At 42.1% G+C, this 12,291-nt stretch overlaps 1 protein-coding gene across 1 annotated transcript in view; it reads left to right on the top strand.

Annotated features, from left to right (window-relative positions):
* The window catches only part of plpp2a (phospholipid phosphatase 2a), a 40,052-nt gene extending 32,130 nt beyond the window's left edge, over positions 1 to 7,922 (top strand). The window contains exons 3-6 of the mRNA XM_084310907.1: positions 459 to 721; positions 2,728 to 2,785; positions 5,882 to 6,058; positions 6,813 to 7,922. Coding sequence (XP_084167033.1) covers positions 459 to 721; positions 2,728 to 2,785; positions 5,882 to 6,058; positions 6,813 to 6,977 — 663 coding nt within the window. The 3' untranslated portion in view covers positions 6,978 to 7,922. The remainder of the gene's footprint in view (positions 1 to 458; positions 722 to 2,727; positions 2,786 to 5,881; positions 6,059 to 6,812) is intronic.
* Positions 7,923 to 12,291: the final 4,369 nt, after the last annotated feature.

The following is a 12,291-nucleotide window of genomic DNA, read 5'->3' on the forward strand; positions in this document are numbered from 1 at the left end:
GTTGGGCGAGGTCGATGAATCACAATCGTGTTTATTGCCAAGAACTTGCATACAAGGAATTTGTCTTGGTTATTGATAGCATACATTCAGATTCAAAATTCTTTATTGTAATGTATAATATAATCGACCGGCATACAGACCCTCATCTGCACCTTTGTTTACACTGAATATAAAAATATGAGAAAGATAAACGGTTAATTATATCGTTTATGCATTTTTTCCCCCCCTCATTTTTATATTCGGATCAAATTCTATTGCCTAAATGTATGTCTTTCTACTATTACCCTGCCCAATACCTGTACCTCTCCTCCCCCATGCTGCTATGACGCCAGAATTTCCCCAAGGGGATCGATAATGGAATATCTTATCTGGATCACATCTATATAAAAGGGGAATTGTCCGTGTGAGAGAAACCAAGTCACCAAGCCCCCCCCCCCCCCCCCCCTTTGATCCCACAGGTCACGTCGGGCGAGGCCTACCTGGTCTACAGCAAGCGACTCCACTCCAACTCCCAGTTCAACCGGTACCTCTCGGCGCTCTACAAAGTGGTGGGCACCTACCTGTTCGGAGCCGCGGTCAGCCAATCGCTGACCGACCTCGCCAAGTTCACCATAGGTCGCCCCCGGCCTAACTTCCTGTCTGTGTGCAATCCGGTCGCCTGCAATGGATACATGCTGCAAATCAACTGCACCGGCAGCCTCCGCAGTGTCACCGAGTCCAGGTGGGACTTAACCCTTTCACTGCCACACTACCAAACAGTTAACCCCTTTCACTGCGACACGACATAAGGTTAACCCTTTCACTGCCACGTGACAAAGGGTTAACCCTTTCACTATCGCACTACAGAAGGTTAACCCTTTACTATCACACTACAGACGGTTAACCGTCTGTAGTGTGATAGTAAAGGGTTAACCGTTTGTAGTGTGGTAGTGAAAGGGTTAAAGGATAACACGCCACTCAAATAAAAACAAATCGAATATGTTATTTCCATGGCCTATGAGCTACTCTCTTCCAAAGCCAGAAACCAGAGAAGGGAGAATCAAACCTGTGATGTCATCTGGTACAAAGTCTGGGAGCTGTGCCGTTGACAATGAATGAGACTGATTTTGTGGACCCACAGGACATTTGTTTTAATATTTCTTTTTTTATATCCACTTGTAGTGTTCTCGGTTCTGGAACAGAAAATGTACCTATGAACTCGGAGCATTCCCCTGGGTGCTCTCGGTGTCATCTATAAAAAAATCTTTCCCAATTCATTGTCTATGGAGCAGCTTCAGACTTTATGTTTGATGTAGTGCTGTCAGGCGATTAAAAAAAATTAATCTAATTAATTACAGGATTTGTAATTAATTAATCTAATTAATCGCATTTTAATCGCATAACCATTTTATGCCTGATATTCTATATTCTATAATCATATTTCAAATTGCATGTGTCCGGATGGCAGAATTCAGTACTGTATCTACAAAACCTTCTGTTTAATCATCTCCATCTATTAATTTGTTTAGATTTGTCAGGTCTGGTCAATTTGAGCATGGTGTTATTCACAGTCAAAGATTAAAAAAAATGTATTGATATTCTCATTTGGTTCATTACAATTTACTCAAAATAAAATTTTCATTCAATCAATCACCGCGCAGATTGATTGATTGAATGAAAATGTTATTAACAGATTGCAGAATGGGTACAATACAGTACGGCTCAATACACACAATTGTTAAGGGGATGCAGACCAGAGAAAGACTTTTCGTCTTGTTTACATCAGGGTCCCCCATTTTCAATTCATAATGAATTGTAAGTAAGGGTGCAACTTGCACTGTACTGCAATCCATTCTTTGTGGATCTAGCCCACAGTATTTCTGACACTGGGAATACATTCCCTGAGATTCATGTCGCTAGAATCAGATACCAAGAACATGCAAATGGACCATATTAAAAAAAAAGTCTGTAAATGTGTATTCTACATTCTTATGGAATGAATGAGATACAAAAAAAAAAAAAAAAAAATTGTAATTAATTTTGAGTTAATTTTCATAACGCGATAATTTGCTGTGTAATTCATTAATCTAATAAACGCGATAAACTGACAGCCCTAGTTTGATGACATCACAAGTTTTGAGTTTTGGCACTACTTGGATTTGGGAGAGTGGCTCATTTCCCCTCATGTTTTCGTACTGTCTTAGACCAGAGGAATAACGCGCATGAATTCTGGAATTGGGCGGAGTTCCCCTAATACCTTTTTTATATTCTCTTGTTTAGCATATTTCCACTTGTGCCTTAAATGAACACACCAACATTATGGGAAATATACTTACTTTCTCCAGAGTCAGACAAGAACATGGATACCAATTTTCTCTCTGTGTGTTCAGTAGAAAGCTATCCGGCTGCAAGCTAGCCTTAGCTTAGCACAAATGAATGGAAGCGGATACAGACCACTAGCCTAGCTTAAAACTCAGTTTTGGCCAACAGCTAGCGTAGTGGTCCATATCCGCTTCCATTCATTTGTGCTAAGCTAGGCTAGCTTGCAGCTGGATAGCTTTCTACTGAACGCACAGAGAGAAAATTGGTATCTATATTCTTGTCTGACTCTGGAGAAGACAATAAGCATAATTTACCATAGTGTCTGCATGTTCCTTTTTAATTCTTTCTTCTCCTCTTCACTTGATTACTTCAGATGCAGTAAAATCAACTAAATGACTTGATGTCTTTGTCTGGTTTTCTCTCCAGGCTCTCTTTCTACTCTGGCCACTCCTCCTTTGGAATGTACTGCATGATGTTTCTAGCGGTAAGTGCACAGTTGTCGCTAGTTGGTGTTTATTGTGGTTTGATGTGTTCCTGGATGAAATAGGATGCTGTAGAGGGACTTTAACATTGGAAGGGACTTGATTTGAATGAAGATTATTTTATTGTCAATGTACACAAGGCAATTGAAATGTGTCTTTTCCCGCCTAGTTACACATACACACAGTCTTCATATCCCTCCTAGTTACACATACACACAGTCCTCATATCCCTCCTAGTCACACGTATACACACAGTCCTCATATCCCTCCTAGTCACACGTATACACACAGTCCTCATATCCCTACTAGTTACACATACAGTCCTCATAAGATAAGATAAGATATTCCTTTATTGATCCCCTTGGGGAAATTCAGGCATCATAGCAGCATGGGGGGAGGGGGGGGGGGGGGTACAGGTAGTAAAACAACACAGGCAGTGTAAACAATTTGGTCAATTTGGTCAATATAATTTACTATCTAACTAGCTGAAGAAAATATTCACATTATTCACAGTGTCACATAAGGTGCAGTATGCATAAGGTACACATACACATACCTAGTTACACATACACACAGTCCTCATATCCCTCCTAGTTACACATACAGTCCTCATATCCCTCCTAGTTACACATACACACAGTCCTCATATCCCTCCTAGTTACACATACAGTCCTCATATCCCTCCTAGTTACACATACAGTCCTCATATCCCTCCTAGTTACACATACACACAGTCCTCATATCCCCCCTAGTTGCACACACAGTCCTCATATCCCTCCTAGTTACACATACACACAGTCCTCATATCCCCCCTAGTTACACATACACACAGTCCTCATATCCCTCCTAGTTACACATACACACAGTCCTCATATCCCCCCTAGTTGCACATACACACAGTCCTCATATCCCTTCAGTGCATTGCTCAAGGGCACTTAGGCAGGATGGTGGGTACCGTAGATATAATACAAGCCAATTTCCAGTCACCAGCTCACAGCTGGAATACACCCTCCTGTTGGGGCCAGGGATCGAACCAGCGACTTTTCGGTTACTGGTCGGCCTCTTTAACCTCTAGTCTAGCCCATTCTGCCTCCTCATACCGGTAATATGGAGGGAAGATCTACGGGGAGTTGTATTATGTTTGATGGGAGGAGTCTGCCATCGATTTTTCATATTTTTTTCGGGTGGAATTCCTAGGTGGGTCAAAACCTTTTTCTTTTTTTCACATAAAATTTTATTTCCATATAAAGATACAATGGAATGGAATGTCCATGTCCATTTATGGCATGTATTTGGACATATAGTAGATGCACATCACCTGGTGGAGAGCAGACCTCTAGTGAACTGCAGACCTCTAGTGAACTAGGGCGGCACGGTGGTGTAGTGGTTAACACTGTCGCCTCACAGCAAGAAGGTCCAGGGTTCGATTCCCGCTTGGGGACCAGGTTTCCATGATGCCAGGTACCCAGGTGGGATATCTCCCAGGCCTTTCTGTGTGGAGTTTGCATGTTCTCCCCGTGCTTGCAAGGGTTTCCTCCCCGATAAGATAAACCCAATGGAAAAACATGCACAACAACAGATCGCTAACGCTGTGGCGTCCTTGACGAAGACGGACAGGAGCACTTGGATTGGTCCCCTGGCGCGGCTCACGTTGACGCCTGTCTGCTCCCGGCTGCCCTTGGGGGGGAAGGACGACGGGATGGGTTAATCGCAGAGACAAATCGCATCTGCGATCCTAAAGAGACAATGCATGCGTGTGTGTTCCGGTGTGTGTGCTAAACTAACCGCTGTGTGTACCACTAAAACATTGAGTGTCGTTGCATGCCGAATAATGACCTCTGCAACAGGTCCTGCATTATTATTATTATTATAACTGCAGACCTCTAGTGAACTGCAGACCTCTAGTGAACTGCAGACCTCTAGTGAACTGCAGACCTCTAGTGAACTGCAGACCTCTAGTGAACTGCAGACCTCTAGTGAACTGCAGACCTCTAGTGAACTGCAGACCTAGTGAACTGCAGACCTCTAGTGAACTACAGACCTCTAGTGAACTACAGACCTCTAGTGAACTACAGACCTCTAGTGAACTACAGACCTCTAGTGAACTACAGACCTCTAGTGAACTACAGACCTCTAGTGAACTGCAGACCTCTAGTGAACTACAGACCTCTAGTGAACTGCAGACCTCTAGTGAACTGCAGACCTCTAGTGAACTGCAGACCTCTAGTGAACTGCAGACCTCTAGTGAACTACAGACCTCTAGTGAACTACAGACCTCTAGTGAACTGCAGACCTCTAGTGAACTACAGACCTCTAGTGAACTACAGACCTCTAGTGAACTGCAGACCTCTAGTGAACTGCAGACCTCTAGTGAACTGCAGACCTCTAGTGAACTGCAGACCTCTAGTGAACTGCAGACCTCTAGTGAACTACAGACCTCTAGTGAACTACAGACCTCTAGTGAACTACAGACCTCTAGTGAACTACAGACCTCTAGTGAACTACAGACCTCTAGTGAACTGCAGACCTCTAGTGAACTACAGACCTCTAGTGAACTACAGACCTCTAGTGAACTGCAGACCTCTAGTGAACTGCAGACCTCTAGTGAACTACAGACCTCTAGTGAACTACAGACCTCTAGTGAACTGCAGACCTCTAGTGAACTACAGACCTCTAGTGAACTACAGACCTCTAGTGAACTACAGACCTCTAGTGAACTGCAGACCTCTAGTGAACTGCAGACCTCTAGTGAACTACAGACCTCTAGTGAACTGCAGACCTCTAGTGAACTGCAGACCTCTAGTGAACTGCAGACCTCTAGTGAACTGCAGACACCATTTCCTCAACTGTTTTCGTCAACCGTCCTGGAGTGGGGTCTACTACAGTTGAAGAAATAGCTTGTGCAGTTCATTAGAGGTCTGCTCTCCACCGATGAAGTCATCTAGCAGAGTCTCTGGGGGAGGAAGCTGTCGATACACAGAACACATTGGTACGCTATGTTATGTCTGATTACCACAGCAGCGTGATAGGATTAAGGTTGAATATCAGCAAAGTGGCCCTTTAATGAATGATCCATAACTCTGTGTGTGTGTGTACAGCTGTATGTTCAGGCCCGCATGCAGGGAAAGTGGACCCGCCTGGTCCGGCCCACCATCCAGTTCTTCCTGGTGGCGTTCTCTGTGTATGTAGCGTACACACGTGTGTCTGACTACAAGCACCACTGGAGTGATGTGGTGGTGGGTTTACTGCAAGGGGCTCTCATCGCCGTGCTCACTGTGAGTAGACCTATGCGCTTGTGTATGCACATTTGTGTGTACGTAATATGTATTTACATGTGTGTGTGTGTGTGTGCAATCCTTGCGTGTGTCGTTGTCTCAGAGCTATTATTTGTATTCTTATTTAAGTCTTCTCTCCTCTCTTCCATGATCCATTATTCAGTCCTGCACATTTTGTAGATATGGTGTACATAAAAACCTTGGAGCCTACCAGTTTGTATTCAATGTCTCTTTAAACCAAGAGAAGGAAAGTATAATTTAAGAGGGTTATGTATTCTTAAAACATGTAAAAAAGTAAGAACTCATGTAAAAGCTAGATGTGTTTAAAATTTTGGGAGTTAAATGATGGAATAGCCTTAGTGACGGGTTGAATAATTGTGTACTTCTCAGGGGAGATTTAAAAAAGCTTTAAAGGATAAAATAATTCGGGAGTACAGTTGAGTAAAACATCAAACATTTGTTTTTTTCAAAAAATGATATCTTGCAGCATATTTTAAGTATTTTTCTTTTTATATTAAAATATATTTACTTTTTAAGAATTTGTAAAAGGATAGGCAAAAATAAGCATGTGCTTCAGCCTATTCCTTTTTTTCGGTCATTGATTTTGGATTTTGTGTGTGAGCTTACCTTGAAATTATGTACATTTGTGATTATTTTTTTTTTACATCAATTCTTTTTTGGGCAGTCCACACACGTGTGTTTTTGATTGATCTGTAAACAAGACAGAAAATAAACTTAATTCATTCCTTCTCAGGTTTGCTACGTGTCGGACTTCTTCAAACACCCCCAGGTTCGCCCCCCCAGCTGCACACGAGCGGCAGCGGAGACGGTGGAGAGTGAACAGCTGGAGTGTAAACCCAGCCCCCAGCCCCCCGACTCCCAGCATGGAAACCACTACAACTACTCTGCTCCTGTATGAGCACACTACTACTACTACTACTACTACTACTACTACTACTACTACATCACCACCATCACCACCAGCCAAACTACTACACCAACTCCATACAACACTGCTGCAACTAACCTGAACTTAACATTTCTATCTACCACAACAACAACAACAACAACTGAAGGATCGCAAAGTATCCAGAACTTGTAAAGGCAACTAATCAAGACAATCAGAATGAACCACTACCCGAGACTCTTGTTCTCAGGCTAGACCTGTTTCACCTGAAGGCGACTTAACAGTTTTTACAATACTCGCTGCAGATGTCCAAGGCCTTTTAGTGGAACAAACCCTTTTTATTGTGTGTGTGTGTGTGTCTGTATGTATGAATGCTGTAGAAATGCACAAAAGACGCAGTGCATTGACAGTGTGCAATTCTTTTTTATATATATATATATATCATATTTTGCTATGTTTCTTTTAAAATTCTATGTTGGGTTTGTTGACAGATTTTAAATGTAACATAGGCGGTGTGCTGTGGAATTATACGTGCACTATGCAGTTTCAGGGGAGGGACGTTTTTATTTTATTTTACATTTACAGTGCCTACAACATAATGACTATAATTCTTAAATTATTTCTTGTCGTCTTGAATCAAAACTAATTTTGAGGCACTGAACCAAACTTAAGACTAGAAGATACTTCTGTAGACAAAATGGTCGCCACCTGCCATTGTAAACAAGGATGAAAACAGTACATTTTCAGGTTTCTGATTCCCAGCTGTGTATGTACTGCTACGCTTTGTTCGCAGCCGGGCAAATTAACATGGACTGAAATGAACCAGTTAATTTCCAGGTCGCTTCTAGCTCCAGTGTTCCAGGGACCCAGTTTTCCTCTGAGCACAGTTTGTTTATTAGGTTATATTTTTCTCCTAAAACTGCATAGTGGACATTTAAGCCTGTAATGTATGACATACTACCGAAAAGAACTGTCCATACATTAAAAAAAAAAAAAAAAAAACACCAACTAAAGACTAAAGAGTCTGTTGGAGCAATTCAATCGTGATGATTGTTTGGGGTCAGCCCTCATTGGCAGTCAAATGAGTCATATCGTTTTTATTTTCAAAGGATCAGTGTCTACACTGGAAATAGATATATCTTTCTCCCCTTTTACTGTGTCGTGTCTCCGTATTCTTACTGTCTTTTTTAGGAGACATGAATGTGTATCGATGGACTGCTACAAGTGTAACATATGCCAACAATTATGTATAGTACTAACAATTTTGGTTTTTATACTACTCTACTTTATAAACTGTATAATTTGACGAATGTATTATTACCACTATTTTGCGTACGTCACAGCCTGCCAAACACATCTGTCTCTACAGCTATACGTCACAGCCTGCTAAACAGCTCTGTCTCTACAGCTGTACGTCACAGCCTGCTAAACAGCTCTGTCTCTACAGCTATACGTCACAGCCTGCTAAACAGCTCTGTTTCTACGGCTGTACGTCACAGCCTGCTAAACACCTCCGTCTCTACAGCTATACGTCACAGCCTGCTAAACAGCTCTGTCTCTACAGCTATACGTCACAGCCTGCTAAACAGCTCTGTCTCTACGGCTGCACGTCACAGCCTGCTAAACAGCTCTGTCTCTACGGCTGTACGTCACAGCCTGCTAAACACCTCTGTCTCTACGGCTGTACGTCACAGCCTGCTAAACAGCTCTGTCTCTACGGCTGCACGTCACAGCCTGCTAAACACCTCTGTCTCTACAGCTATACGTCACAGCCTGCTAAACAGCTCTGTCTCTACAGCTGTACGTCACAGCCTGCTAAACAGCTCTGTCTCTACAGCTATACGTCACAGCCTGCTAAACAGCTCTGTCTCTACAGCTATACGTCACAGCCTGCTAAACAGCTCTGTCTCTACGGCTGCACGTCACAGCCTGCTAAACAGCTCTGTCTCTACGGCTGCACGTCACAGCCTGCTAAACAGCTCTGTCTCTACGGCTGCACGTCACAGCCTGCTAAACACCTCTGTCTCTACAGCTGTACGTCACAGGCTGCTAAACACCTCTGTCTCTACAGCTGTACGTCACAGGCTGCTAAACACCTCCGTCTCTACAGCTGTACGTCACAGGCTGCTAAACACCTCTGTCTCTATGGCTGTACGTCACAGCCTGCTAAACAGCTCTGTCTCTACGGCTGCACGTCACAGCCTGCTAAACACCTCCGTCTCTACAGCTGTACGTCACAGCCTGCTAAACGTCTGCTTGAGAGACTAAATCTGTACCAAATCCTTATATCTCTGACCAAATTAGTCTGAAAGAAACTGTGGCTGTAACTTTGAATTGGGTGTACACACAGAGTATCACTAATAACCAAAGATTAGGCATGTCTGACCATTTAAGTATTTATCATAAAAGTAAACGCACGTTCTTTTTTGCATAAGGAAACCATACCCTTTATAGCTGTGTTCATTGTCGTTTCCATGGACGCTGTGAAATAAAATTATTCAACTTTTTTCAAAGAAAGAAATTCAGTTCTTATTCATAAAGGAGGCAAGAAAATATGGGAGGAACGATAATATATTATTTATTCAATATGTTTTATATATAATAATGCGTATAGGTTAGCAATGGTTAGTTTGCGTCCTCTTGGGGCAGAGATGTTTAACAGTGGAATGCTCTGTGTAGGAGACTGGCTGATACAATCGCTAATTAAGCAATATGGCACGAGAGGGAGTGAATATGAGCACGGCTGCCACCGCAGGCTGAGTGCCAAAGATGATAATCAGCCGTGCTCATATTCAGTACAACGGCACAACCTCTAGTGTGATATTGCTTTTATACAATCGTCATATTAGTTAACATTAATAAGAAACAACAGATTATGATTTATTTGTTTATTTCATCATTTATTTGGCTTTGCCAACACATAGTTCTACAACTGGACTGTTGCCAAGCAACATAAACATTCTCCTGCACAGTGCACACTAGCTTGCTACTTTATGTAGGTCTACAGACAGTAGGCTACATGTTACAGCATGCCAGCTACTTTGTATCATGTACATGTATCTGTATGTTTGATTCAGACAAGTTAACAGCTTCTGTTATTTAGAACACCAGTAAAGTGGAGTGATACAAAGTCTCAGTGCTGTTATTCTCTATGTCAGCGCTCATGGAACGCCTCTCGTCCAATCAAATTACTTGGTCGGAACCAACGGTTGTATAACAGGGAATACACTTGGGTCCAAACTGTCCCATAGCAACAGAATTCCAGTGACTAGAGCCACCTTTCCAACAAGACTGGTCGGACAAGAAATTTGTCTTTTGTCAAATTAGAGTGAAATACTGCCTGTATTTTAATTGTTTCCATAGGAGGGGGGGGGGGGACAAAACAAAAGTTGTTGGTCAAGAATTGCCTGTATTTTAATTGTTTCCATAGGAGGGGGGGGGGGGGGAACAAAACAAAAGGTGTTGGTCAAGAACTGGCAAACATCACTGATTCTAAGTCAGTTTTCTTTTTGTTCTTTTGATGTACCATCAAATGTTGCCTCATGTCGTGCCACACCCTTGTCCACAGTATGTAACAGTTACATTATGCCATGTTAAATGCTATGTGCTTTGTTTAATCAAATGTTGGCATTAAGTTTGCCGAGATGAGCGTTAAATACCCCATTGTGGACTCTGAAAATGCAGCATTTTAGCCATTCTATCGTGACTGCGTCCCACTTTGAACTTGACACTATGTTAGTCAGTTTCCAGGTTACAGGCATATTTTCTCAGCCATTTAAAGGGAGAGAGATGCTTCCTGTTTCACGAGGTGTGCCTTGTACCGTGGAACCACCACATTCACTTTTCATGGATGTAATGGATTGATTACGCATGACCATGGATCATGTACGGGCAAGAATAAACCCCACCCCCTCCCCACGAGGAAGTTGGTGTGTAACTATTACACACTCACGAGATAAAGCTGGGAACGAGGTTAGTGTGTAACCCACATGTTGACATTGCAGATTGTAAAAGCTTTTTTTCATTTGATGCTATTGCCCCCCTCCTATATTCTGTGTTTTTTTGTGTAGATCCTGTATAAAGATTGGCAAATATGTTTGTCTATAGTGCTTACTTGTACAACAGACAAAAAGGCAGTGGTGGAAGAAGTACACAGTTCCTTTACTTAAGTATAAGTAGAAATACCCAGATAAATGAGTACTCTGGTAAAAGCAAAAGTCCATTCAAATTCTACGTAAGTAAAAGTAGAGAAGTGTTTGCTATTGAATGTACTTGCGTATCTAAAGTAAAAATATGTATTCTACATGATGTTTGTGTATTCCAGTGCTTGGGGGCATTCGATCCTTGGTCTATTGACCTCTGAAGGTTATGTTAAAATGGTTTGTGGTCCAGTTATGCTGCTCTGATTACGTCCTCTTGAAGTTAACAGGCTTCAAATGTGAAAGTACATAATATTCATACATTTTTGCCATGTTTTCTATGCAGTGCTTTTCTTCAAAGTAACTGAAAAATGTAGTGGAGTAAAAAGTACAATATTTAAAAGCACAAAGTTCCCTAAAATGAAAATACTCACATAAAGCACCAGTAGCTCAAAAGTACAGTACTTGAGTAGAAATACTTAGTCCACCACTGCAAAAAGGAAATACATTGTTTGTGAATGAGAGGGAGCATGAATGTGGTTAGATACCATACAGGGGAACATTTTCTCCACTGCAGTCTTTCATCTTGAAAATGGAGCACAATGCAGGCGAGGTTCATGTCTGGGCCTGTTGCAAGGGGTTGTGGGATTCCTCTGTGCCAGAGGAATGGGGCTGTTACGCTGTGTCAGAGAACCTTTCAAGACGGCGGCCCTCTTAAAGGTGTTAAGCTGGCTTTGTGCAGGCATAAATGATTGTTAGAAAATTCATCAGAAATCGGTTACCATCTCTCCACTCAAGGATTGAAGGCCCAGATTAGGTCCATACGTTATTGAAGTAATTGAGTTGTGAATGGAAATTAAACCTTTGTAATCTTTCTCATCTGAGCATAAGTGAAAATAGCTATTTTACTCCCAATTTTGCAACCAATCTTCTGTTTTGAATTCTGCTGCTGGGGCTCCTTTATTCATATATCTCGATTGCAGATTCTGCTTTTAACCACATAGAGCTTGATTACCCCCTTTTTGACAGCCATATACGAGTCAGATTTGTCTCACAGGGGGTTCAAATCCAGACGATTGTTCAGCCTCATATTTCTATGGTAAGACTCGCCATCTGTGAACCATGGAAGTGATTAATCCAGATAGAATGTACAATCCATAACCATTAAATTACTTACACTGCCCGTC

Source organism: Notolepis coatsorum (assembly GCF_963971535.1).
Source record: "Notolepis coatsorum genome assembly, chromosome: 3".
Classification (NCBI taxonomy): Eukaryota; Metazoa; Chordata; class Actinopteri; order Aulopiformes; family Paralepididae; genus Notolepis; species Notolepis coatsorum.